We start from the raw sequence: 27,385 nt of genomic DNA, 5'->3' as shown, positions 1-27,385 counted from the left end.
TTTAAATTGTCCTTCTTTTTGGTTGTCACTTCACTCTATAACGTAATTACTTTCGTTTGATGTGGTCTTTGTTGAGGAGCCTACTACATGGTAACTGAGGGTGACAGTGTAGAAATGATTTAATAGGTGAATTGGAAATTACATTATTAAAACACATTTGATTTAGAACGCCAGGGGTGCTCCAGCACTTTAAGCACTGCCCATACAATGCCCTACCCCCATGATCCACACCTACCGACGATCACGAGTGGATCCTTGTGCCTGCTGTGAGCGGAGACCAACCAACCGACGAGCCTGTTTATTGTTGTAGGAGGCGGGAGTTAGTAGTTTGTGGGTAAGTACGTTTTGACAACCACAAACAGCCGCAATACAGACTCGGTGGGTGGGGGAGTTCGTGAAATTGGTTTGCTCTTTAATTCAAATGTTTATCTACACCTAATACATTTAATGGATTGAGATTCAGAACATACACAAATAAGCAAATCCGCAATTCGAACAAAGTCTTAAATCAAATTACTGATATTATATCCGTAATTATAGTATATAAAAAAAATATCTCTAAACGGATTAACATTTTATTTGTGACTGACTTATTTTTCACATATGCTCCTCCAAGCACACTTAATGGCATTTACCCAAAATACGGATATGGTAAAACCTGTCTATAACGACTAAAGAGAAATAGCCTTGCACAACAACTGCTCCTCCCTGACAGTTTAGCTGCCGGCGGACCTTGGCGTTCAAAGTGTATGAACCCTGTGTGACAGCTTGGAGCTCGATGGTCACTGCGCTCGAAAGGGAAAGGAAACAGCTAGCTAGCTATTTCTCCATTCCAAAATCCACACTGGTACCTCGAAGGATCCAGCTTTTTTCCTAGCTAGCCAACGAGCAAACGCAAATCGAATATTTCTATCATTTTGCGCTCTTGGATTACGTTTCATATAGCTTTTCATCTTTTAAACGAATTATCTCCGTTTGTTTAAATTCGAAGGAAAATATTGATTTGGCCTGATTGAAAAAGCAAGTGCAAAGTTGTACGCTAGCTAAATGTGAGCGAATTTGCTAAGTGGCTTCCGTTACTGCAAGTGAAACGTTGTTTTGGAGTATCGTAGTCGTTCTTCCATCCTTGCCAGCATATACTAGTACTGTCGCTTGATTCATCGAGTAGCTACAGACTAGCTCGCTAGTTAGCTATCTTACGTTTACGTGCTCGCGCCGTTAGCCTGTTAGCTAAATACCTTGCGTATTCAGTTTGGAAGTCGATTCAAGCGAGGCCTTGCCATCGTTACTACTCCCTACCAACACCAACACCAGTTTTTGCATTGCCGTGCAGCGATAGTTGACAGGTGAGTAAACGCCCACGGAAACCTCTAGGTAGCACTAGCTACTTAACTATATAGCATTAGCATTTAACTTCCTTACTAGTTACGTGTTCTCTAATTTGTATGACGTTTGTTGTAGATATTATAATCCATTGAGATTATTTTCAAATAGCTTGTAGCTGGCTAACTAAATGACGTTAAGAAGCTGTTTTTAGCAAATACTAGCTAGCTTAGCTAACTCTAGCCGCCTTCAGGTAGCTAGTTTGGTTAGCTAAACAAGATAAGTGTCTTGCTAACAATTTGAGCAAACGCTATCTCGCTTGTTACTGTATATTAGTCGTTGCCCGACACAACAAGCCGATGGAACTTAAGATGGATAGTGACTAAAAGTAAGTAAACGTAGCTAACTAACGGTTAGCTGGTTTGAACCAAAACGGCTTTTACATCGACTTCATGCTAGAGAAACGAGGGGTTGGAACGCTAGCTAACCATGGCATTGCAGAATGATGGGGGGTTGGGGAATCCGCGAAATCACGCAGGAGGTCGCCATCTTTCATTGAATGGATATGATGATGATGCGGCCCTAAAACTTTATTTTGCCAACTTGTCAGCATCACCACGAGTTGCAAAACATTCGCACTTAAGTTGAATGTCTAGGAAACAAACGTTAACACTTTAGACTGACCAGCTAGAAAACTGTAAATATCATATCTGCCATTTGTCTTCAAACATGAGACTTGTTTGTCAGGGAGACTTCTAGATAGGGAACCACTCGTGGCGTGGCGTACCCAGTGTCTGCCAGAAACTAAATATCAGCGTCAACAGACGCTTTCTTAAATTTAGATGGACTAGGTTTTTAAGTCTGTAAAACGAGAATGCCATGTACATCTTAGTGTTGGGATGGCATACAATTGTTATTCAACTATGGGAAATATAATTGTTTTCGCTGAAAGATCGACTGCACCTGACTCGTTTTATAGAGCTCATGCAGTGGACGCATGAAGTGTGCGGGATCACTGATTTGTCCAATGAGCACACCACATAAAGTACACGCCCCATAAACACCTGAACCATATTATTTCCCGACAACTCTAGCTTTCTGTCAGCAAGATAGCAACAGGCATGTTGATGTAAATATTGTCCACTTGACAGGGCAGAGTTTACAATTAGCAAATCATACATTTGACTTATTAACTTGTACAGTGTGATGTCTTCAGTTGCCCACGAAAACAACAACAATGCAAAATGTAAATTAAGTCTAATTTTGGGATGCTGCTGCTTCTTGAATGTGTAAACTTCTGTGCTAAAAGAGTTAATTATTTTCTTTGTCATGTTTTGCTGTCATGTTATAGTCTAATGTTGAGTAAGAGATAAGCTAACTTTAGTTAACTGATGTTGATGAGTTTACTTTGAGTTAGTTTCAAGTATCAAAATGTGTGTGCACTTGTTTCTGTTACATTTGTGTTTGGTAGACTGAAACAGGTGTTTTCCTATATAAATGGTATGTTAGCACACACTCCATCAGTATTGAGTATGTAGATCAAAGGTCGTGAGCTTTACAGCCATGCCATTCTTTTTCTGCTTTGTATGCAAACAAAATGAGAGCCCATGTCAGAGACAGGCATTTGATTGTTTGGGGATTACCACTTCTTTACAAATGAGACCTAACTGGATAGAAAAGGGATGTTTTCAAATGTGCTTGGTACATTCATTTTCTCTAGTGGACAGCCTGCATGTTTTTCTCATCCAAGATGACTGGGATTAAAGCAAGATATTCCAATGCCTTTAGTATTTGGTGGAGGCCTGCTTTATGAGCTTCCTTGTTTCAGGAAGTTTCAGTTTCAACTGAATTGAAAGTTTTTTTTATTTGTATTATCCCCACAGCTAACTTGGTGACAAAGAGACTTCTCCCTGAGGAGCCAAGAAGTAGACGGCTCATGACTTCTGACCAGGATACAAAAGTTGTAGCTGAACCACAGGTGCAGCAAGTACAAGAAGCAAAAGAGAGCTCCCATTTGGTAGGTACCCACATCCGTGACTGGGCTGGGCTCGACTGTGGGCTTTTAACCCCTAACTGCTTCAGAGGATGTCGTGGAACTTTTAGTTATTTTAGTATTTAAAACAAATATGTATTTGAACATGCTGAGTGTGTAGCAGCAGGATGCAAAGGTTTCAACATTTATTCCAGCTTCTGGATTTCCTCAAAGTAGCATTAGCCGCCTTGCTGGAAGAACCTGGAGGAATTATTCAATCTAAAACTCTCAACCATTACATACATGACTAGGTTAGTGTATCACAGCATTGTAGTATTAAGAGTGTTTCTTATGAGTTTTTATCGTTTACCTGCAAGCGTGAAGGCTGGATTGTAGTCTCTATAGACTCACTCCACTCACTTCATCAATAGAATGTCACTGGTTTCCAGAGACACAGAAAGCTGCGGACGTCTGATTGACAGGAACACATGAACTGCTCTAAGGTCCCAAATTGAAACTGTCTACTGAAGGCTTGGCTATGGGCTTGTTGGTGTGACTCTCCTCATGTCAACTGAGCAGTGTTTTCCTTGCCAGGTTAGGCTATCAGACTCAAACGGATTTTCATGAAATTGAGTTAGAAAATTGGCCTGTTGCATGGTACTTTTACAAATAGGTTTATGGAGTCTGGAAGAATGTTATGGAAATTGTATTGAATAAGTGGATTGCAAAAAAAAGGAAACTATTGTATCCCTACAAGTTCCAAAAAAGAGGAAGTGGAAAGACATTGCTAATGCCTTTTTCCAGTGTTATTTACATATGCACAAGATCCAAATCAAAATTGGTGGCAGGACAAAAACTGATTGGGGCATGTGTCTTCACCCAGGGACTTACAGAGCTAATTGTTGGAACATTTTAATTAAATATTTATCCCTACCATGTGCATGTTAACTTGGGGACTATCGTGCGAGTCCCATTCTATATCCGGTGGCTCTCTACACAACACCATATGCTATATGCATATGCACATGAACATTCATTGCATATGACCTATTTATAGCTCTGTGTTCCAATCTGATCTGCACACACATCAAAGCAGGAAGTATAAAACGTCTTGGATGATTGTTGAACCAATGTTGCCTTTTATTAGTTGAATCTGCCCATCATACCAGGAGCCTGTCTCAAAATCATTGTTTTAGCTGGATCTTGTAATGTGCTGTCCAAGTATCCCTGCAGCCTCGTTAAAGGGCAAGTAGACTAGGCCTACAGATAAATGTTGCTGTATAGACAAAGCATTTTTCCCTGATTCATTTGAATCCTGTGTACTCAGCAGAACGCAAATGACTCGCCTCCTCCCGTCCATTTAAAGGCCACAAGTAGCACTTATCATTTTTTTTCGGAGACTAGTCTGTCCATCCTTGTCTATAAACACCTCTCCTATCAGACTAAAGCCAGCAATAATTTGTCCTGGGTTGCACCTCAGTGACAATAACTTTTGCTCCATCTCTAGTTTACCCATGAATCATATCCTCCTCTCATAAAATCCATTCTCATCAGGCACTGGTAGATGTAAAGTTTATTCCCCTCGCTCCCCCCCCCCCCCACCACCACCATAAACACACATACACGAAGGCTCCAGGTTTTTCTTCCTCCCCCTTTTGATTCCGAAAAGGTCAAGCGGACCAAAAACGCTCGAGAGCATTGGACACGGCGAGTGATGTCAGTCCCCCGTTTCTATAGCAGCCAGGTCAGACTCGAGTGGGAGGGCATTAAACTTGCGCATGACTGGATTATTGGGCTCATGTCCTCAGCCGCAGTGGGCTTGTTTTTGAGGTACCGTTTTGTCTGCGCGTGTGATTGACAGCGTGGAATGCTTGACCGCACTGAGCTGGGAGCGGGTGATCCAATGTGTATGAAATAGGACCCAGGGACCTGGCTGGATGATGCGCCTCTTGCCGTTCATCAGTGTACTGCCTTAAACCAAAGGAAACCAGGCTTTATGTACCCCCCTCCCCCATGGATAGTTACCCACCTGCAGAGAATGGAACCGGGACCAAGATTTTCCAATAAAGCCCCCCCCCCCCCCCCCCCCCCTCCTACTGCCCACTACTGAGAATCTGTTAGTCTAACATCAGAATTAATTAGCGAGGCCCACTGTGCAGGGGCTTGTGAAACGAGGGCCAAAGTAGGCTCCACTCGTTACCTGCTCCGCAGACGGCCTCTCTTGGCTCGTGTGAGGGTTAACACCCGGCGATGACGTGGGCTGTGACTCCGAGGGGCAGCCGGGGTGGAACGTGGAGGGCTGCAGAGTGGGAAGGCTGGGGCCAGTCGTCACAGGCCACGTCAGGCTGGGGGGGAAGGGGGGGTGAGCGGTGAGCGTCAGCCTCCACTGTGTTGTTTATTCCCTGACAACCTGCCGCTCCTGGCAGCGCCTCGTCAGCCAGACCCAGTTTGACAGCCCAGACGGAGCCTGCCGGCTGCGGCCTCCGTCGAGGTGCGACCCTGACAGAGATGACTGGGAGAGGTGACGGGGAGGGGGGGGCAAACTTGGGGGACTGCTCACACCACTCGGCTAGGACCCCAAGGGGGTAAACCAGTCGGACACCTCCGCGTAATGATCCAGGGCCAACGAGCGTGGCATAGATGGGACGTGTTGGAGCCTCCTGTCTCCGCCAGTGGAGAGCATGGGCTGTGTTGTGCCTCGGGTCTATGAAGACACACTGGCTCTTACAGCAACCCCTCCGCTACAGTCGTTTAGCCTGTGAGACGACGTGCGTGTCGGATTGGCAGAATAATTTCTCGTTTGCTCCTGTAAGTAGCCCTGCACCTCGCCCCGGCCCGAAGCAGAGAGGCTGTAATGACTGTTTGGTGATCTCAGGGTTGAGGCGTTGCATATCACGTGGTGAAACATACACATGACAAACAACACAGCTTATTATTGATTTGTTTATTTCAGTTGATCATTTCAGTGATTCTAAAATGACTAACAATTATGTGGCCTTGATGTGTATGGTATTAGGTCTTCATTTTGACCGGGAGAAATAATAATGATGTGCCACCGACTGAACGAAATCCCCAAAATGCTAGTCATCTTCACCTGTCATGAGGACGTTTCCTGACATGATGATTGGCTCCTTAGTAGATAAATCTGTCCCTGATTATCCAGGTTCTATGCGGGGCAGTAAGGTCATCCTGTGTTCTCTCTCTCCAAAACCTCCACAGGAATCCAACAAGGTTTCTGACCTAAACCCCAATGCGAAAGCATGGGCCAGCCACATGCTTAACCTGGACACCACTGGGCCTGCAGACACCACCCCATCTCTCCAGCCATGGAAGGGAGGCTGTGATGGCTCTGCTGACCCCGGCCCAGAAGGTCAGCCATTTCAGGAAGTGGATGGAAATAGTCCACTGACCGTGTGGCTGCAACGCTGTCACCACAGCACCACCGGTTGAATCATTCATACTCAATTTAGTCCGGCCTATGAATATTCCCTGACACCTATCACCGCTCCTCAAATGGGGATAATCACGCATTGTAATGTGTGGTCTCCATCTGTTGAGTGACAAAATTGAAGTTAACCAGCATACAGTAGTGACATACAAATTCTCAATTAGACTTAAAAATGTTAAAAAAAAAAATGCATAAAAAAATAAAACTTGCAATTTTGGAATTGCAGGAAAGGACACTACTGACCCAGTCACATTATATATTGTAGGCTATGGTATGTGTGTTATGCCTTCACTTCAAGAAGTAACATTGACAAAACGGCAACAGATATCCATTAAAATGTTAATTACTACACCAATTAGGCTTTGTAAATATTTGTCGGGCAAATGATGGACAAAATATACAGAATAGTCTATTTAATCCATAGTTTGCCCTCTAAAACTACCCACTGAAATTCAACTGTGCAAAATCCACAGCCGTGTAATAATAGCCTGTAAATGTTGCTGTCTAGGCTATGAAGCGAGTGAAGACAAGGTGGACGAGGAGCCCCTACTAGCCCAGCCAGATGAGCCTCCTCCAGTCCCAGTGATGCTGGCTGAGCCTGCCCAGATGGCAGCCGTCACGCTGGAGGGATCTGACCCGACGTACCCCGAGTACCCAGAGGCTGGTCAAGACTCCACCCACACAGGTGGGGTCATTCATCACCAGGGCAAACCCTTGGACGATACACAACACCTTTCTTTGTCTTAACGCACCTCCCCATGCGTCTCACAAATTGAAAAACACATTTTGTGTTGAACCCAAAGCTAGATCGTAGTTTCAAACTGAGTTGATTCTACTTAAACATGGCGGGCTTCTAGAACAATTCCCTGTGATGAAGGGGATTGAGTGTAATAATAGCTGTGGTCTGTCAGCAGTGGTGGAGCCCCAGCAGGAGAACCCCCAGGAGGACCTGAGGGAGCACCTGAAGAAGACTCTAGAGTTCTGTCTCTCCCGGTGAGCACCAGCATCTCATAGTGTCATGGCAACGCACGCTTGACTGACAAACTAAGCTGGAGCAGTGACAACAACAATTGAATTTGAGAGACACAGAGCTGACACAGTGAACACAGAGGGGAAAATTAAAGCATCATAACAAATTCAAATAGGATATTTCTATAGTGGCTTTCCAGACACTCAAAAATATGAACTTGTCTTATGTCACTTATTTGTTGGCGATAGTCATCAAGCACCGCCTATGCTGGAATGCTCTGACGCATGCGCTGTGATGTTGCCCAACCGACGCACACACAGTTGTGTGTGTGTGTGTTGGCTCTTTGTGGGTGGGAGCTCCAAATGAAAGCTTTACTTCATGCTGTCAAGAATTCCATGGTGGGTGCTGTTGGGTGGGACCATGCAGGGAGTAACGTATGGCTTCCTCTCTCGGGCTGCAGGGAGAATCTGGCCAGCGACATGTACCTTATCTCTCAGATGGACAGCGACCAGTACGTGCCAATCATGACAGTAGCCAACCTCGACCATGTCAAGAAGCTCAGCACGGACATGGACCTCATTGTGGACATCTTGCGATGTAAGTGGTAGGCCTTAACACGGATGTCATTCAGTGCATTGTCTGTTTATATAATATATATATTTTTATATTGATGTAATTTTTATAACATAATTAAACATTTTATTTAATGCCATTGTTTAGTGCTGCCGGCCTACCTAATAGATATGCTGTTCACATTGTTTGTGCTTTTCTTTTCAAGTACGATTTTAGATGGGTTTTGATTTTGTGTCTTATCCGTTAGTGATCTTGTTTTGGGTGATGTAGTCATACATGCATGGAACTGATGTGTGTGATGTGGCCCCCAGCGCTGCCCTTGGTCCAGGTGGATGAGAAGGGGGAGAAAGTGCGGCCCAACCAGAACCGCTGCATCGTCATCCTCAGAGAGGTCTCAGAGAGCACCCCCATCGAGGTCTGGTCAAGGCTGCTTCACTGGGGTTGAGGGACGGGGTTTAGAAGGGACCTGGAGTAGCTAGTGTCATGTCAGATGGTTGGCAAGTAGGAAGATCTCACCTCCTACACTGAGAACTGCACAGGACCTTATTAGTCTGCCTATGATTTGTTAGTTTGACTTGTGATGGCTGGAATCTTTGTCCTCATACATTAGCTAAGTTATTGTCCCTATCTTTTGTTTGTCTTAACAAATGCAGTGGGAGGTTACGCAAGGGTAGTCAACTAAATCAAAGGCTGTCGTTTTGTTTCAAAACAAGTGTATTTACCATAATTCCAGTGACAGGCATTTAGCCTGCCGGTTAGTAGTCTCCTGAGGTCTGACGTCAGATAGCCCACTATGCTCTGTATGCTGATCCAGGCTAGTGAATGGAGACCAGCTAGCATTCCTCTGTATCCGGTCGATCTCTGTGGTCAACATACCAGAGCCCGTTAAACGTTTGGCGCACCACCTACGCAGGCTCATAATTTATTTGGAGGTGTCAAGCTTTAGGGATTTATCACAGAGTTTCTGTCTCGTTTTGTTGTTCCAGAAAGTCAGTACTTTTTTGAAGAATGAAGATTTAGGGACCTTGAAAAACCACTTGGCAAAGGAATAGGAATAACGAAAGCAGTGTCTCGGATAAAGTTCTCATAATCACTAATAAACGTCTTTAAATTTCATTTTTTCCACTTGTTTTTCAGGAGGTCGAGGCTCTTTTCAAAGGCGATAACTTGCCCAAATTTGTCAATTGTGAATTTGCTTACAACGACAACTGGTTCATCACTTTCGAATCGGAAGCAGATGCACAGCAGGTGAGGGCTCTTGTGGGATGCGACACCACACGCACGATCAGGGTGTAAAGCTGTACAAAGCTGGTCATGGGATCAGACCAACTGCTCGGATGTCTATTTATGTATTTATTGTACACCTAAACAAGGTTTCATGTATACATTATGTTAACAAATATATCTTCTCCTCTTCCTACAGGCATATCAGTATCTTCGTGAAGAAGTGAAGACCTTCCAAGGGAAGCCTATTAAGGTAGGATGTCTCCGATTCTGATAAGATGTGTTTGTCCGCAGTTAATTCACATTAAAGTAACCAAATAACCTAAATGAACTAAACTCTTGTATGTACATGGGTTCCGTTTTTTATACATATTCTTGTGTTCATATGATCCCCACAAGGCACGCATAAAGGCAAAGGCAATCGCCATCAACACTTTCATGCCAAAGAATGGCTACCGACCGGTGGAGGTGAACCCATATGCCCAGCAGCAGCAGCAGCAGCAGCAGCAGCAGCAGCAGCAGCAGCAGCAGCAGCAGCAGCAACGCTACACCTCCTACTACATCCCACCGGTGTACAGTCCTCAGCAGCAGTTCCCCCTCTACAGCCTCATCACCCCCCAGGCCTGGTCAGCCACACACAGCTTCATCGACCCCGCTCTGGTGAGACGCTGGCGCACGTTCATGTTAGCGCGTGTTAGCGCCAACACGCCTCTGGCACTGGCTGGGCTGTGGAGGGTGTGATTATGGCTGACGATACACGGCTCGTCCTGCATGTCACCATTTCAAGCACAGGCGTATTGACGCCCTTGTGCTTCATAAGGAACTATTTTGTTCACTTTCTTTCCTGCATTTGACAGGTTACGCCATTTCACAACACCCAATTCATCAACGGATTTACATCCCACGGTTTTAAACCAGCTACATCTCCACTTACAGTCAGGCACTACTCTCCCAGGAACAGGTGGGTGTAAGCTCTGTCCAGTGTTGTTGATGTAAATGTAGCTATGTCTTGGATTATTTATTATATATAATATAGTTATATTGTACTGACAGAATGATATAATCAAATAGTTCAAACAAGCAACAAACAAATCTCCCTTTATATTGATCAAATCAAAATTTATTTGTATAGCCCATTTTACAAGCAATGTCAAGGCTTCACATACGCCCATAGAACTGCCCCTCAACCAACCTAAACCCTCAAAGAAGACAAAGAAAACCTCCCAGATTGCTCTCTTTGAAACCTTTTTCCAACAATCAATTCTTGTTATTTTCTAGGAATCACAGTAAACCTCACCTGAGGCCCCCCCTCCCCACGGCTGACCGCGGCACCGGGCTCCTGGACAGCCCCGCCATCTTCAACTTCCCCAGCGACCGCATCATCAACGGGGTGCGCAGCCCCCAGACGCGGCTGGCCCCGGGCCAGCCCCGGACCAGGTTACCCTCCACCGTGGCCTTCCCACGGAGGGATGTGGGCACGGGCCGCGTGGCCGAGCCCATCACCACCGACTACTCCCTCAGCATGGGGCGTGGAAGGTAAATGTAGCCATGGAAACGTCTTCCGCGGAAGCGTTTGCAAAGCGAGGGCCGCAGTCCTGTGGTTAACAGCTGCTCTAGTCGAATGGGGTGTATAAAAGTCTGGCTCTGAGAATTTTGATGCAAAATGCGATTTGATTATGCCACTGAGAAGAACTACGTAAGGATAAGTCATGAACAATAAAATAAAATAATATACGTGAATTAAGGGATGTTCTCTTTCTTAAAGGAAAAATATTTCTGGTTATAGGAAAAAGAGGGACGACAAGTTTACAGTAAGTACCATTTCTTTTATTTGCGTAGACTAGGATGTTCCTCCCCCTTATTTTAAAAAGGGCCCTTAGTTTTACTCGTGCAATATGCCGAAGCACTGTGACATGGATCCAATTACAACTGTGCTGCGGCTTGAACACTGTGGCTGGTGTGGGCGGTGTGTTCCTCAAGTGGATAGTGCTGACTTTGTGCTTGCTGCCGTCACATAGAGAGTGGCCCCCCAGTCGCCCCCTCCTCAGAAGCCCCCGTCACCGAGCTTTGAGCTGGGGCTCTCCAGCTTCCCCCCGCTGCCCGGAGCGGCTGGACACCTCAAGACGGATGATGCCTTCGACAACAGACTGGCCAGCATGGTTGTAGGAACCACCAAGGAATGGGTTAGTACCTGTATCAAGGGCCTTCATTTTCTTTTCTTTTTGAAAAAAGAAAAATCACGTTTTTTTGGTTTTATATTTATCTGGATTATTATGATATATTTTTGGGATATCAATAAACAAACACAAGGCCCCATCTCCACACTTGCATGTTGACCCATCCATTTTAGGCCTTACTGGGAGCCTAAATCTGGAGTTTCCCCCCCCCCCCCCCCCCCCCTTTCTACCTTGATGTAGAATGTAAGCGTTGACGCCAGTGCTGCGAGCCCCCTCCCATCTGGAGGTCCCAAGGAGGCCCTGCGGACGGTCATATCCCCCCTGCCCACCAGCTTCCAGCCTGCCCCGGCCCCTGCCTCGGTGGCCAGCCCTCTCACTGGCCCTGCCTCTACACACCCGACAGAGTGAGGAGCCAAGATGGCTTCACCATGTTTACCTTTGCCCGCTCACACGCACACAGTTTGGAGTTATTCCGTACTAATTATTTTGCCATAGACAACATTTTTTACATTCCTCAACTTAAACATATTAATGTGTCTCCGGTTGGAATTGTTATTTATTTACGTGTGAGTGTTTTCTCAGGGAGGCGAAGCTTCCGGAGGTGAAGCAGAAGGAGGTGCTGGTGTCTGTGGAGCGGGTCACAGCCACCTTGTCCACTGCTAGCAAATCTGTTCAAGTCAACGGGGCTGCTACAGTGAGTCAAGCTTTACTAGCCAGCAAAGTACGAGCATTTCTTCTAACCTTCAAACATTTCCACAGTTCTTAAGATCCCTCAACGAAATATCCTCGTGTTGTTTCCGCATATCATCCTTTGACTTTGACATCAAACCCGTCATCGTCTGTGTGTTTCTCTCAGGAGCTACGGAAGCCCTCCTACGCAGAGATCTGCCAGCGGATCAAAGACGGCCCCACACTACAGCCTCCAAAGGAGGCCAAGCCAGCCAGCGCTCCCCCCGCCAGCGACGAGAGGAAGTGCCCTGATGCCACCCCGGGAGACAGGGGGGAGCCCAAGGGCAGAGAGACATACCCCTCCAAGGCCGCTGGCACTGCCACTCCTGGACGAGCCCCCCGGGAGGTCAGGAGACCGACGGGCCGATGGTCCTCGCCACCCCCCCACGCAGGGAAGGCCCCCAGCAAAGATCTCAACACCCCCCCTAAGTCCCCGCAGTAGGAGCCACTGCATTGAAGTATTTGAAAACAACAAAACCGTGAGGAGAAAAGAAGAAAATGTCAGGGCTATTCAGTACTTATCCCCAAATCACCCGTCACAGCGTAGAGGACGCCTTTCTGGTTCAGGGCTTGCAGACAAAAGCACTTTAGTGTGCACGTAGAGCACTGTTCATCCTTTTGACGTTTTATTTATTTTGTTTGGGTTTTTAATTTGATTTTGACTTCTTTTTCTTTCTTTTCTTCCACAATGTTAGCATTACTTGGTGTCAATCTGTAATCTTACTGTTGTAGAGAGGACTGGGATTGGTGTGTATGTCCAAACTGCCTTCCAGGATAGTATCGTGAAAGTAGAGTGCTGATTGCAGAAGGCTGTCCTGTGGAGGGGGAGGATGGTGGGGGCAGGCAGGCAGGCTGTCCTGTGGGGTGTAACCGTTTTCCGTTGTATGTCAGGCTTAGGTTCCTGTGATGTGATCTGAGTGCAGGATGAAATCTGCCACACATACACGATGAGTTTTTACATATTTGCGTTCGTATGCAACGACTCCCATCTCTATTTACAGACTTATTTGTAATCAACTTACAACGTACCGTTTTGTGTGATAATTGGGAGTAACTTTACACTAGATGTTTTTGCCAACATGGAACTCTTTTCATCTCATTAGAACAACAGCATATTAAGTTAGGGTTTGTTTTGGATACTGGTTTGATAGTCGGTACTAGTAACTACTACATTTGGTTGTTAAATGCTGGTGGTTTCGAGAGCGCCTTAGCATTCTTCTATCTGATCACTGATATGGTAAAGAATCATATTGTCTTTAGTCCCAGCAGTACCCCTCCCCCCTCCCCCGGTATCTGAAAAGCACATGGCTAGTTGGGCCTTGTAACAAGGTGTGTGACCAGGGTCAGAGGAAGTGTGCATCTGTTCAGGTCTCAGAGCTAACCGTCATCACCGTGTCAGTGGGAATCTCTACACCTCCATCCTTACGTCTTCTCATTTGTGGAGAAGAAAAGCATTGAAATGGCTAGATTTGCAGGCACATGGACAGTGGGGGTAATATAAGGAGTGGAGGTATGGCAGGGGGCAGTGATTTGATTCAAACAGTGGGATGTTTGGTATAATCCCTTAGATATGGTGCTTGAAGTTGATCCTGGATTTTCAGATAATCAGGTACTGTACTCGGCATAGAAATACTTGATGAAGACGAGCTAAAAAATTTGCACTATTTAGTTTTGTTTCTGGGTTTGATAGCGAAATTCATAGTTTACCTACAGAGGCAAAAAGGGAACTTGGGAGTTAATTCTCCAGAACATGAATAGGTTAGACTGCATCTTGTTAAATTTCAGCTCTACCACAAAACTCAACCCCCCTAAAGGATTTCAACAGTAACTTGCACAGTATTAAACATGGTGAAAGATAATACCCCATGTGAACATTTCAAATGTTAACTGTGTGTATTTACTGCTAAGTTCACAAGTCAGCAAGAACTTGTTTCATGCAGCTGAGACATGCGTACTAAAGCGCAGGAATTGGTGTAGTAGTTCCAGTATGATTGTCTCTCTCCATCCACTCAGTTTTGCGCTCGAGTCCCACTTTGTAATGGCATCTTTTTGTGTTTTTATTTCATTCACTTTAATGTTTTTTTTCTTCTTCATTTGATGACTGGTGAGCCCAATCCACTGATAGGGCAGCTCCGAGGCTGTAACATACTATTCAGTATTAGATTATGTAAGGTTCCAATCTTTAATATGTTTCATGAAGTGGAACAGGTAAAAGAAAAAAGAAAAGAAAAAAAGATAACATACGAAGGCAGCCAATGACAACACTGTTTGAAATGGGTTCAGCTTCAGACTCACTTTAATCTGTGAGCTTCAGCGTTGGCAGAAGAGGTGGATAGTGAACTACACCTTGAGCAGGATGGTGAACTACACCTTGAGCAGGATAGTGAACTACACCTTGAGCAGGATAGTGAACTACACCTTGAGCAGGATAGTGAACTACACCTTGAGCAGGATAGTGACCTACACCTTGAGCAGGATTGTGAACTACACCTTGAGCAGGATGGTGAACTACACCTTGAGCAGGATAGTGACCTACACCTTGAGCAGGATAGTGACCTACACCTTGAGCACGATAGTGACCTACACCTTGAGCTGTCCCTCTGTGAATCAGACAAGCTCAGCAGTATTCAGCTTTGATAGATATCAGGCAGGCGACACCACCTTATTTGGTCATGTTCTAACTCAGCTCAATTCGAAATTGGCCCAGTTTATGATATGGCTTTTGTTGCTTCCTCTTACAAGTATGTTTTGTCTTTTCAGCATGGTTTCTACTGTATGTAGATTTCTCCTGGCACTCCTCATAACCCTGTGCTTTTATATTGACCACTGTACTCTGCCTAAATGCAGGAAGTGAGAGAATGATTCCAAACTGTGTAGATGTGTCTCCTAGACGTCTTCCTGCAACAAGGAGCACCTTGTGCCACTATTTAAAAAGATGACCTGGCGAGGGTGGAACATGCTTCAGAGAATGTCCTGTACTAATAGTGATTGCTGCTTTTCTGATTTGGACGCTTGTTTTGAGTTCCAAAAATATTAATAAGAGTGAGTTTGATTCTCAATTCTGAAGGACTGAGATGCACTGGGATGGGCAGTCTTAAAAATTCATTTTTTTGGGGAAGGGGAAATGGCCGTGATGCACCATATCTGCTTATTTATAAACCAATGCTGTTTATTCCATTAGATATCGATAACAAGCTTCTTTCTAAGAAGAGAAAATATATACATGATTATATATAAAAATGTATGATTTCCATCCAGTGTTTGAAAACTTGAATTTTATTTAAACTTGAAAAATGACTTTGCCTTAACTTTTATACGAGACGGCGTAGAGTTGATTTCTTTTCAAACCCCAAAATGTTACTAAGGGTGACACATGGAAATATTTAGTCATACCAAACGTCACAAGTCTTACTTGGTCTTAAGAAAGTACAAATCTAGCAGCATTTTTTTTCTTTTATTTGTTGTTGTAAAATGTACGGAAATAATCTAATTTGATAGTCCTTGTTCTTTGTTTCTATTTTCAGTTTGTTTTGGGGAAAATATAAATCCTGTAAATGCAAAATAGTCAATACTGTATTAAATATGTGCACTTTGAAGTGTGTGCTTGGCTTGTACAGTTGTAAATAATCAGAAAAATATAAGAGGTACCTTAAAATGATATAAAAAATATATTGATCTTGTTGAAATATTAATGTCGCTATTGAGCTGGATGTAGGATAAACTAAATGTTGTGGTTTGGATTATTTCTTTTTACTTTTTGTTCCAGTGTGCAGAAATTGAGTCTGCCACACTGATGTTGGCAGATGGGTCTGATTGTAACTTTTTAAATGTCATGCTCCATTCCATTCTTCTTGTGTTGTGTTCACCTGGTGTGCAGGTGTGTTACTATTGTCCTGCCCCCCCTCACTGTGCACAATGAGAAAAGGGGAAGACCTGGGGTACATACGGAAATGACGGTCCACCAGAAAACCTGTTGTCCGTCTTTGCTGTGCTTAAGCAATCTGAGGTGATAACCATGTAGGATTTGAAAGTGGAGTATGGTAAAAGCACATTTTAAGCACAGGTACATCTCAATCTTTCACACTCAGAAGCAGTGAAACAAAAAAAGAACTGGCCACATATTGTACCAGACACAACCTTTCATCTTTGACGCAAAAGTGATTCAATTTTTTTACATTGTTGACATTTTCTTTCTTTTCCTTCTTTTGTGTGTGGATATTTTGTTATAGTTTTCATTTGAGATTTTGCTTTTCAGAATGTGTGTCAGATTTTGTAGCCCCCAGAACTTATTAATGTACAAACATTTTATTTGGTAGGCTTATTAGTGTTTAGATTCAAATCATATAGTTTAGGTCATTTTACACTTATCCTTTCAGAGTTTTCTGGCACATAACTGAATAACAAGCCGTGTATTGTCTGTTTATCTTTCAATCACATTTGGACTGCATTTAATGTGGCAAAGAAAACCATTGTCTGTGCCATTTATAATAATTATTTTTGTTCAACCTGGCAGTTTAACTTGTACATAGTTGAAAACTTGCCATTATATTTTGATAATTGATTTCTTACTGATGACGTGTAGCTGGACAAAGACTATATCGCTATATACATAAACTGGGATTCAACCTGATACCACTGACTAGACGCTGAATGACTCAGCAATCTGCATCTAGTGCATCTGTTTTGGCTGAGCGGAGGCATGTCCGACTAACTGGAGCCGGTGTTCATTAGTTCTAGGCCCAACACAAATGCAGATGTCATTGCAGAAAGGTTATCTATGAATGTGCTATCAAGCTTAGCTTTGCGTGTGAGCGTGTGTGTGTGTGTGTGTGTGGGTCTGCGTGTATGTGTGTATGTAAGTAGTGAGTACCATCTGGAGTGAGGGGGGTCAGTCAAGTAAAACACAAAGTTATTAACGGTTGAAAGAAACATGGGTGGGTTGGCCAGATGTACAGAAGGTGTGAGTGTAATGAGAAATGATGTTTGCATTGTAATGTTCTTGGGGGGGGTTGTCTCCAGACGAGATGGCCCGGCTCAGCAAAGACTCACATTTGAACTCCTCTGGTTTTGCAAGCACTAAAAGCCCTGTTGTAATGTTTGGGCTGTTCTGTTACTGTACACCAAGCGTCATATCAGGCTGTCTTTCTCCCCACCCAGTTGGCCTCCGCTTCGTCTCACCGGTTTGACAGTGCCATGTATTTTTTGCGGTTGCAGCTTGTCGTAAATTTACCCCTTTTTTTTCGTCCGAGCAACGACGTGTGTTTAAAATGCACCAACTGACTGGAAGCGAGGCGAATCTGTTGTCTCACTATCAAACTCACTGTGGTCAATTAACTCATTTTTACTCTTTCCATGTTACGCAAACGGCAGTGGACAATCGATGACTTTCGGGTGAGAGGAAGCTAACAGCAGTTGGCAAAAGGGTTGAGGAAACTAAGGTTACTCTGAGAGGGCTTTTGATTTTTTGTCTTACCTATTCTTCCATTTAAGACTGGAATCAAGCGTACATGTCAACTATTGATAATTTAAGTTACTCGTGTCATGATGTAAACTGTCTAATTTGGAGAAAAAAATGTAGCTTACTGGAAATAAAGATTTAGGCACTGTTGAGAAGTTAGTGTATGTGTCATTTTGTTACCCAATAGGGTAGATCAAGTCCCCTTTGTGTAAGCATGTATTTATTGTATTTTTTACAAGCCATAGCAAAGGGCTTAACAAAGGGCCCCAAGATGTTAAAACCTGAGAGCTACCCTCAAGCCAGAGTTCAATCTTCCAAGTCCTCTAGAGACTGTTCGCAAGGCGTCAAGTGCAATCCTTGTATTTACTAACACAGAACCTTCTGGTCTTGGACTCAGAGCTTCACATGCTTAACCAACCAGTTTAACCAGTGAGTGGATTATAGCGTCTATACGAAAAGGTATTCATTTATACAAAGGTTTATTTGACAGATTATGTATGTTCTGGTCTCCATCTGACCATCTTGGCATTATTTACTGCTACTCTGAAGATCTGTGAGTGACTGAGGGTCGGTGTGAGGTAGGGGCAAAAAACAATTTAAGGAAGAAGAGATGGTGCAACAACCTTCAGAGAACTCTTTAGGATTTTATTATAAACCACAAGGTGGCAGTGTTTTAACAAGGAACCATAGGTTGGAAGAAATTATGTTTTCCATAATCCTGTGGTAAGTATACTCCCAATTCTCCACAGAAATGCGAGGATCTACACCCATGCATTCTGTATTGGCAAGAAGCAAACAAATGCAAATGAATTGTTAATTGTTTAGTAATTTGGTTGACTTGAAGTCCAAACTCTAACCCAAGAAGCAAAATCTCCCAAATAATTCTCTCTGTTATACCTCCCAAACATTTAACACCCTTTTACGATGTTTTCGAGCATTCTGGATCTGTTTCTTATTAGCTCACAGCTGTCCAGTAAGACAGCCATTGAGGTGGGCTTGCATTTCTTAAATGAAATTGAGCTGCATGAGTTTCCCCTCCCTCCCCCTGGCGGGTGTTTTGCTTTTCCTGTATAATATACCCCTCTCTCCATTATTCTAGTCATCTTTTATGTTTTCCCCTGAGCACAAAATGGCTTGGGAAGGTTTGCATTCCATGTCATAGCATTGGAATTCTCTGCAGACTTGCCATTGCACCTCAGAAACATTGAGTGTAATGCGTTCTGGACCCTCATTAGAGATAAGCCTGTGGCTCTTTCAATGTATATCAATTCAGATCACAGTCTCCTGGTCCCCAGGCTCCTCCAGTGACTGACTGCACACATCTAAGAGCTTGTGGGGAATGGGCCAGGTTACATGGATGCACTGGTGAATGCTAAGAGCCTAAGCTGCCCCAAAACACTGCCTGCTCTGGTGTCACTGCTGCTGCACATCGATTTATCAATCTATCTATTTGTCTGCTCTCTACTGTACATATATCTATATGTTAAGATACTGTATCTTCAACTACTTTGAGAAAACCACTGATCTGACATGCAAAGACCCTTGTGTTAGGGTGCATATGATTTCTCCCATCCAATTATGTTAATTTGTGGGTTTACATTTATTTAAGAAACAAAACGTTACTCAAAAAAGATCTCCAAACATATTATGAACTCAAGACGCCTGTCACACTGGAACTACTCCTCCATGATTATGTCAAAAACTTGGACTATTTTGGACAACTGTGTGTTAGGGTAATTGGCTCTTTGTTCATGGGCCATTCAGAGATTGTTTGTTTCCATCAAGCGACCTTGTTAATGATTTATATACCGCATTGCATCTATAAAATGCGTACGTTAAAACAGTCTGTAAGTAGCCACACTAGCCAGAGAAGGATGTGCATTCAACACCCAAAAGCTGACCATCCATAAGTTCAAAAGAACTGAAGCAATTTGGCGCCCTCCTCAGGGTTCGAATATGGGTTTGTTTCTCAGTCATCACGTGAATGTAAATGCACAGCACTAGAAACGGAGGCAACGTTTGAGTATCCTTCAGCCAGCCGCACTTACAGTCTGGATTTACACTGGTAGATTTTCACACAGTGGGACGACCATGGCGGGAGTTGAATAGGGGGTGTTGACCACTTTCCGCATTTCTTCTTCAGCGGTTTATCTTAAGCATCAGAGCTCTGTGGTCAAAGGACACTGTTTAAATACCGACTGGGCTTTTAGAGAGGAGAAAGACAGGAGAAACCAAGTAATTTGAATTAAGAATAAGAATGGCGGACCGTGATACATTACCGCTTCCTCTGGAGGTGAGAGCCAGACTTGCTGAGCTGGAACTGGAGTTATCAGAGGGTAAGCCGTTTTTATAAACATTGAAATATTGCAATACCTTTTGCGAACTATTTGTGAAGAACTCCAGATTTTTGCTGCAGAGAAAATGTATTGGAGTTTGTATGGGAGATGAAACTACAGCGCAGTGAGCGGAGTCTGAGGCAAATAAATGTGGAATAATTTCTGGATACAATTCTATAATGCATTTAACAGTACAAACAGCATGGTAAACAAATTGCTTTAATTAGTTTGAAATAAATTGTTTGATAAGCTCCTGTGACCTTGACAATTAAGAGTAACAAATCGTAGTTTTTCGTAGTTGACGTATCATACTGTTGGAATAATTGTTTTTAATATTCTCTGTTACCGTTAGTATGATACAATATTGCACTTGTCTCATTGTATCTTTGTGCGTCGAATATGTCAAATTGACGGCAGTAGCCTACAGAAAAAGAAGGAATACTGGATTGAGTGGCACAGTCGTCCTCTATATCAGTTTGTGTTCGAGTGTCATGTTTCGCTTGCCAAATGTTTTGTTTTGTATATTGAGCTTCAGAGAGAGCTTTGCCATTTAAAGCCATGCACGGGAAAAAGGCACAGGAATTGCGTGAAGTCTGACTTTGTGTTTTCAACTGTTGTCAGATTAAGACTTCAGCATCTTACCAATGGAGTTATTTCAATGAATTGAGATGTCAGAAAAGCATAAAGGAATGATATTTTAGAGAAAGCATGCTAGGGCTGCGCAGTGGAAGTTGTTGAAAATGTAAAACACGTTTAAAGAAATAGGTCAGGTGCCCTTTTTGCATTATTTACACGCTTCAGTACGTTCTAATGCAGAGCATCATCAATGCAGTTCTGCACGTCTCAGACACTGACCTATTTTCTTAAATCCTTCTCTCTGGCTCATTAGATCAAAAACAAACCCATTAGGTACCACAATTATGTTCTCCTATTGTAGGTGCTAAACCACTACTACACAACATGCTCAGGACTCTGAATAACTGAATAACTGACATGGTAGCTGATGTGACTTATTCTGAAGCACACACACACACACACACACACACACACACACAGTGCAGTTATTGAGTTTTCAGCAGTGGGACTGATATGTGATGTCATACTGATTATAGTAGGTACATAATGTACAGAGTTCATGTGTTCAGCATTATTGCAGTGTTCCACAGAGCCACTTGAGAAGTTCTCTTCTCCTGTGCTATTAGCAGCTTGCCAACAGGTGTCCGGAAGTAATCTGATTGTTAGGTGAATGTTAACCTCATGAGCCAGTCCACCAGCTGTCCTCAATATACCTTAGATTAGCCAGTGGTTGATTCCCAGTTCACAGAACACACAAGAGTTCATGGTGTTATTTAATCTTTGTCTTATCTTTTATACATTTTAGAATAATATAGCGGCAATAGGGATATAAGTTATTGTGTCAAATGACAGCCTGTGAGTTTGTGTAAATGGTTTGTTGAATGGCACATTGGATAGTGACATAGATTGAATAGTAAGATAATACTGTTAAAATAGCTGTTTAAAACAAGAAGATAATGTCAAATTCTTTAACACAGCTCAGCTATGAGCTGAACAGTTTTGGCTCAAGAATAGGGCAACTGTGTTGCTGTGGAGCTCATTACTTAAACCCATCCACGGTCACATCTGGGCTTAATATGATGCCCCTGCTAGACCTCAGCTGCCATCTGTTGTTTTAAAGCCAAGGCTCAAGGAATTCTTTCTCCAGAAATAAATGCTTTGGCATACTGTACCACCGTTAATTACGGTTCTGTCTTTTCTCTTTGAAACAGCCTACCATTGGGGTTTGATTTATCGTATTGTACTGCACAGGCAGTCCTGTGTTTTACACTTGAAATACGACAAATATTCAAACACACCAGGATTTGGCTTCACTGAGAGAGCAGCGTCTGTGCTCTTGTCGGGGGTGTATTGCCTCTGTGCAAAAACATCAGGAACATCTTTTGAAGGCAACCGGCACCGAAGCTCGTAAATTGTTAAACCCCACAATTATGATACGGTAGGGCGCATGCAACAGTTGGAGAACAATGACTGAAACATCTTAAAGCAATACTCTTCACCGTAAACATCTTTGGTTAACTTGTGGAGGGGGAATTTGCAAATGGTTAAGAAAAATCATCCACTTTTTTATTCATCCCACCCTCCCCCCTAATGAGTCCGATACAGTGTTAGCTCAGACTGACTAAGCAGCTTCTGTGTTTTGAATGTTTAATGAATTCAAGCTGTGGCATCTCAGAGAATATGTCACAGTTGTGAGTTGAAGTGCTGTAATAATAATCAGCCACTGCCAGACAGTTGTGTGGGGTAAGTTAGTGCGCTGCGTGCTGGCCCCTCCCCTCTCCACCTCGGCTTCAGCCCAGAAGCTATGGAAACCACAGAGGTGAGGCCGACCTTTGGATCTTGATTATGACAGGATGAGGTTCACCTCGCCCTCGTGTGACGTGACGGTTTTAGAAAACGTACTGAGGATAATGAGACTGCTCCATTAATGCTGTGTCATGTTGCCCCAATTGTTCTTATAAGGGTACACATATTGAATTGGCTGCTGGCACACTCCCACATACACACCACACACCTGTTTGAATCAATGACAGTAAACACCAGTGGATTGTGTCTCTGGTTAAATGTGACTAGATGCAAATGTGACTGATATAAATAGTCAGCATGTCAATGTTCTTCATATATGGCTGGATGAGGTTTGGGTCAAGGTCCAAATAGAAGGTCAACCGAACCAGTCATGCCTAGGCTTGTACCAGTACCTTACATTTACACTTATTCATTCACCTTAATGATATGACTATCCGATAAGCCTTTATTTTCAGGGCTGAATATTTTTGTCATCTCCCGACCCTGTCATTTCAGAATCTTTGATTTTGTCTTTGGTTATTGTGACTCCAGTCCAGACCCTTACACCCCTGCTGCTCTACCTACCTTTAGACTGGCAGTTGCCATAGTGATGTTGTTTTCCTACTTCCTCCTTGGGGGTGATGACTACTGATGTGAGAGAGAGAGACAGACAGGGAGAAACAGAGAGACGGAGAGATTGTATGACCAAATGGATGAAGGGCACATGGCGTGTGGTGTGAAAAAGTACAGCTGTTGATTAAGATGGCATTTGGGATGACATAACGCAAACATTTTACAGAATTTGAAATACCTAGATATTCCTCTTATTTATAGTTTGGGCTAAGCTCATTGCTAGCCAGATACGTATGAAAGGCCCATGAATGTTTCTCAGAATGTTTCTCAGTCCTGATGATTTAGGATTAAACATCCAAGCAGAATCCTTTACCAGTCAGGGGGCCGAACTTTCTCTGACCTCGGTCAAAGAGATTTTCACCCTAATAACTTCTGAAATCCTGACCATGCAATAAATTACTACTTTACAGCCGACCAAACACACCGAACCTACTTCTATAAATCCCTTTGTAAATCCTGTGTTTTCTGTACCTGGATGACCTTTGCCACAGATCAAGAAACATCCATCTGTGAAGGCAGCCCACCACCATACCCACCACCATACCCACCACTATACCCACCACCATACCCCACCACCATACCCCACCACCATACCCACCACCATACCCACCACCATACCCACCACCATACCCACCACCATACCCCACCACCATACCCACCACTATACCCACCACTATACCCCACCTTCGGCTTGAGCGCCTTGCTGATTTCTCTCCTGTCTTGTCAAACCGCTGCTCTCTATGTGCAGCAATTGGACAAAACAACAAAACGAATGCCTGTTCACCGGCTGACATTTCAGCCCTTGGATTTGTTGTGCTGTGCACTGACAGAGAGGGGGAAATGAATATTTATGCAGTTGCCTCCTGTGAGCTACCTTCCAGCATGTGAAGTATGTCTGCTGATCGCAAACATGTGGACACTTCTCTATTCTCGCAAGGTCTGTGCCTGTATAGTCCTGGGTTCCGCTTAAATGTCATTTTGAGAGGATAAACCCTGTAAAAGCTGAAGCCTTGGATGAAAGTCATAAATGGAAATAATTTTGTGAACACGGTTGTTCCAAAAATCTCACCATTTTATTTTTGTCCTGTTGGCTAGTTTCGGACTGTTGCTCCATGTCTAAAACGCATCAAAATAGAGGGTATACATGGTGTTTTTTGTCTGCTTCTGAAAAAAATGGTATGAGAGGGACATCCCATATGTCATTAGGCAGTTGGTGATCTAATCAGCATTTCATTTGTCCAGTTCTCTGTTGGTCCATTCAGTGTGAGATGTTAAAGGGAGTTTTACAGCGAGCTGGTTCTGCTGTGAGTGGCTGAAACGAGCAGGAACAAGAGAGGCCGAGCCATAAACATTGTTGTCCGCCTGACTCAACAATTAATTGGCCAATTTATGATTCTGTCCAGTGGTAATTGTGTGTCTGTGTTATATCACCTTTAGAGTTGGCGCCTTTAGCTCAAGGCCAAGACTATTTTCTTTACTAGCTTGGTTGCCGTTTGTTGGTAGGCTTTATGACATTTTGTGTTTTGGTGTGTCATATTCAAAGTTTTATGCCACTGGTTTTGTTAAGGTTAACTTGTATTTGACTTTGATTTTAGTTTTGTATGCTAGGAAATCAGTGATGCCTAACCATCCATATAGTGTGTGACTGGTGTTAAAGGCCACACAATGGTAATATCAGTGTTTTGGGACAATTACTTCAAGTCACACCACTAAGCCACAAGCTTCCCATCTGTGTGGAAGATGCGGCTGGTGAATGCAGCGTAACTGCTGCAACAGGCTCCTCAAGGGGGTGATGTCATCCTTGGACTGGTCAAAATGGGTGCCATGGCACAAGGGATGTTTCTGCTAGATTGCATCATTACATTGCTCAGACAGGCAGTTTTGGTCAGTTTTCTCGCCTTTTTTCCTATTTCTTTCATCCGTCTGCCCTTGCTTTGAAGCCTGCGTGTTGTGAAGCCAGTCATGTAAAGTGGGGTTTCTGGTGGTAAGACAGAATCAAGGCTCTCCCTGCTGTGAAAATAAATGAAACCGATATGAAAACACATTTTTTATTTTTGGAGAAAAGGACCATGGCCTCACCCGGCTTTTTTCCAAACATAGAGATGACAAATATTTGCCTCACAGTGTGTTTTTTCTCTCTGGCATAACTGTCATACCATTGTATTTGTTATTACAGTTAAAGGTGAGCTTAGTTTCCAGTTCCTGTGACGACCAGGTCACCCCACCCTTCTAACCCTGACTGGTATGGTGATGAATATTTTCCTTTCCTTGTTTCTGTAATATCCCTAGACCTCCCCACAGCCCAGCTACAGATCAGATAATAATTACAATTTTAGCCAACTGTTGTGTCTGGGACCCCAGAGAACAATACATGTTGGAGTGTGACACATTTTTACCATGAGGGGAGCGATTGCCATACTCAGTGTGGACCAGCTTAGGCCTTTTGTCTAACGAGACAGTGGTAGGGCTGTACTGGACAATGAAGCACTTAATCCCTTTAAATAGTAGAGCTTTATTAGATTCTCTGCAAAGGAACAAGAGGCTGGGTTTGTCTCCCCCTGATTGATGTGGTACTTCAGTAGAAAGCCTTTTTGTTTTGTTTTTGTCTTTGGGAGATGCACACCTAACTCTTCTTGTGACTTCGTAATGTCGATAGAGTCTCAGTTTAAGACCTTTGTTGTCTAGTTAAACACTGTTTTCCTATCCACTGCATAGTAGGCCGCTGTTACCTCAGAGGACTGGCATACATTTTCATTGTTGTGTTCTTCTCTATCTCCTCACTCTGATGTGCTCTGCGTTGTTTTGCACACTCCAGTTTCCTGGTTCATTTCATGTCCCAGGAGCAGAGAGGAAGGAATTTAGCTGGAGCGTCAATTGAGTCCATATGAACGTTAGTCATACTTTTGGTAATGTTACAATCTGTGATTTGAGGACTAGAACTGGGCTCTCCTCCGTGTTGGTGAGCTAGTTCCCATGTGTTGGGTTTGTTTACTGTCTTTGATGCTCCGTGAGTATGTAGTCCTGACCTTATGGTGTGTGTACAGGTGGGATATTATCACACAGGCCCAGTTAAGAATCATGGACTACATGGTGATCACCCCACATCATGTCATGATAAGGCTACTGGCAAATTGCACTCATGGGCCCAACAGGGATGCCGCTGAGTCCTGAGAAGCTCATGCCATATGGTTCACAGTATAAGCAACAGGCCATCTGCAGGGCTATGGGTTCAACTGAAATGATGAATTCCATCTGTCTCTCTCTCTCTCTCTCTCTCTCTCTCTCTCTCTCTCTCTCTCTCTCTCTCTCTCTCTCTCTCTCTCTCTCTCTCCCTCTCTCTCTCTCTCTCTCTCTCTCTCTCTCTCTCTCTCTCTCTCTCTCTGCAGAATAAAACTCTAGTCTTTGCCTTCTTCTCAGATTTGGTTTGAAATTGCTCTCATTCTCGAATACATTTCTAAACGGCTCAAATTCACTTTTAAGGTGAGGCACGGGGTTCTCTAGGGGGAAAATAAAAGTGGGCTGGAAGTTGCATGGACGCTGTTGCATCCAGGAACAGGCCGGGGTGAACGTCAGGGCTCTTGTTTGTCTCACAGCTCCATCAAGTGATAAACATTGCAGAGCTCCGACAGAGGATCCTGCCAGGAAAGCTCCCTGATAAATGAGGTGCAGCACACACTTGAATGCGCTGCTCTAACTTTTTCCATCAGGAGACCACACTTACCCGGAACTCGCTCACTTTGCCGCCGATGCAGATTGGTTATTAATTGTTTATGCTTTTACTCTAATTTACTCAATGATCTCTGTCCCTAATGTTCTTGTTGAAAATGAGCATAAACTCAACTGGAAGCTCGCCAACAGCACCCGGAAAGCCTTTCTGATTCGAGAAGCTAATATCTGGCAAAAATGAAGTTGTCTTGGAACTCATGGTGTGTAATATGCTAGCCCTGGGAGAATTTGGCAGCTCTGTTTAAACTGAATCAAGACACTGAGAGGCATAGTCATTGTATGAACCTTTATGCTTCTCCCTGTGATAGGCTATCTTACAAATCTAACTTGACGGTTGGTAGTTTGGAGAGGTGCCAAGCTGCTTCTCTGGACGTAAGGAGGTTTACCGTTCTCTCCAGATGGCATCTTTACATTTGTAAATAAAAACGCATGTGGAAAAAGAGTGAATATAAAAA

General features: G+C 43.6%; 2 protein-coding genes across 21 annotated transcripts in view; both read left to right on the top strand.

Moving 5' to 3' along the window:
- Positions 1-752: 752 nt before the first annotated feature.
- larp4b (La ribonucleoprotein 4B) lies at positions 753-18,029 on the top strand. 4 transcript variants are annotated; one of them, XM_047028094.1, is made up of 17 exons: positions 753-1,346; positions 3,207-3,340; positions 6,515-6,665; positions 7,252-7,428; positions 7,658-7,736; positions 8,174-8,310; positions 8,598-8,701; positions 9,424-9,534; positions 9,710-9,763; positions 9,910-10,170; positions 10,368-10,471; positions 10,789-11,046; positions 11,297-11,321; positions 11,529-11,693; positions 11,928-12,091; positions 12,270-12,408; positions 12,544-18,029. In XM_047028094.1, the coding sequence occupies exons 2-17, from the start codon at positions 3,260-3,262 to the stop codon at positions 12,856-12,858; spliced, it is 2,325 nt and encodes a 774-aa protein (XP_046884050.1). In that variant the 5' UTR covers positions 753-1,346; positions 3,207-3,259; the 3' UTR covers positions 12,859-18,029. The 4 variants fall into 4 exon arrangements, with proteins under 4 accessions (XP_046884050.1, XP_046884051.1, XP_046884048.1 ...); XM_047028095.1 differs by having other exon boundaries at positions 11,276-11,321; positions 12,270-12,381; XM_047028092.1 differs by having other exon boundaries at positions 11,276-11,321.
- A 1,859-nt stretch (positions 18,030-19,888) lies between these two features.
- Positions 19,889-27,385, top strand: part of dip2ca (disco-interacting protein 2 homolog Ca) — a 109,349-nt gene continuing 101,852 nt past the window's right edge. For 14 of the 17 annotated variants that reach the window (XM_047026723.1, XM_047026727.1, XM_047026729.1 and 11 more), the window contains exon 1: positions 19,890-20,210. In XM_047026723.1, the coding sequence (XP_046882679.1) occupies positions 20,132-20,210 (79 nt within the window). In that variant the 5' untranslated portion in view covers positions 19,890-20,131. Of the gene's footprint in view, positions 20,211-27,385 lie in introns of all 17 variants that reach the window. The other 3 variants (XM_047026712.1, XM_047026710.1, XM_047026717.1) reach the window with 1 other exon arrangement.

Source organism: Hypomesus transpacificus, chromosome 10, assembly GCF_021917145.1.
Source record: "Hypomesus transpacificus isolate Combined female chromosome 10, fHypTra1, whole genome shotgun sequence".
Lineage (NCBI taxonomy): Eukaryota > Metazoa > Chordata > Actinopteri > Osmeriformes > Osmeridae > Hypomesus > Hypomesus transpacificus.
Note: the sequence above shows the minus strand (reverse complement) of the source record. Positions and strands in the feature narration are given on the sequence as shown.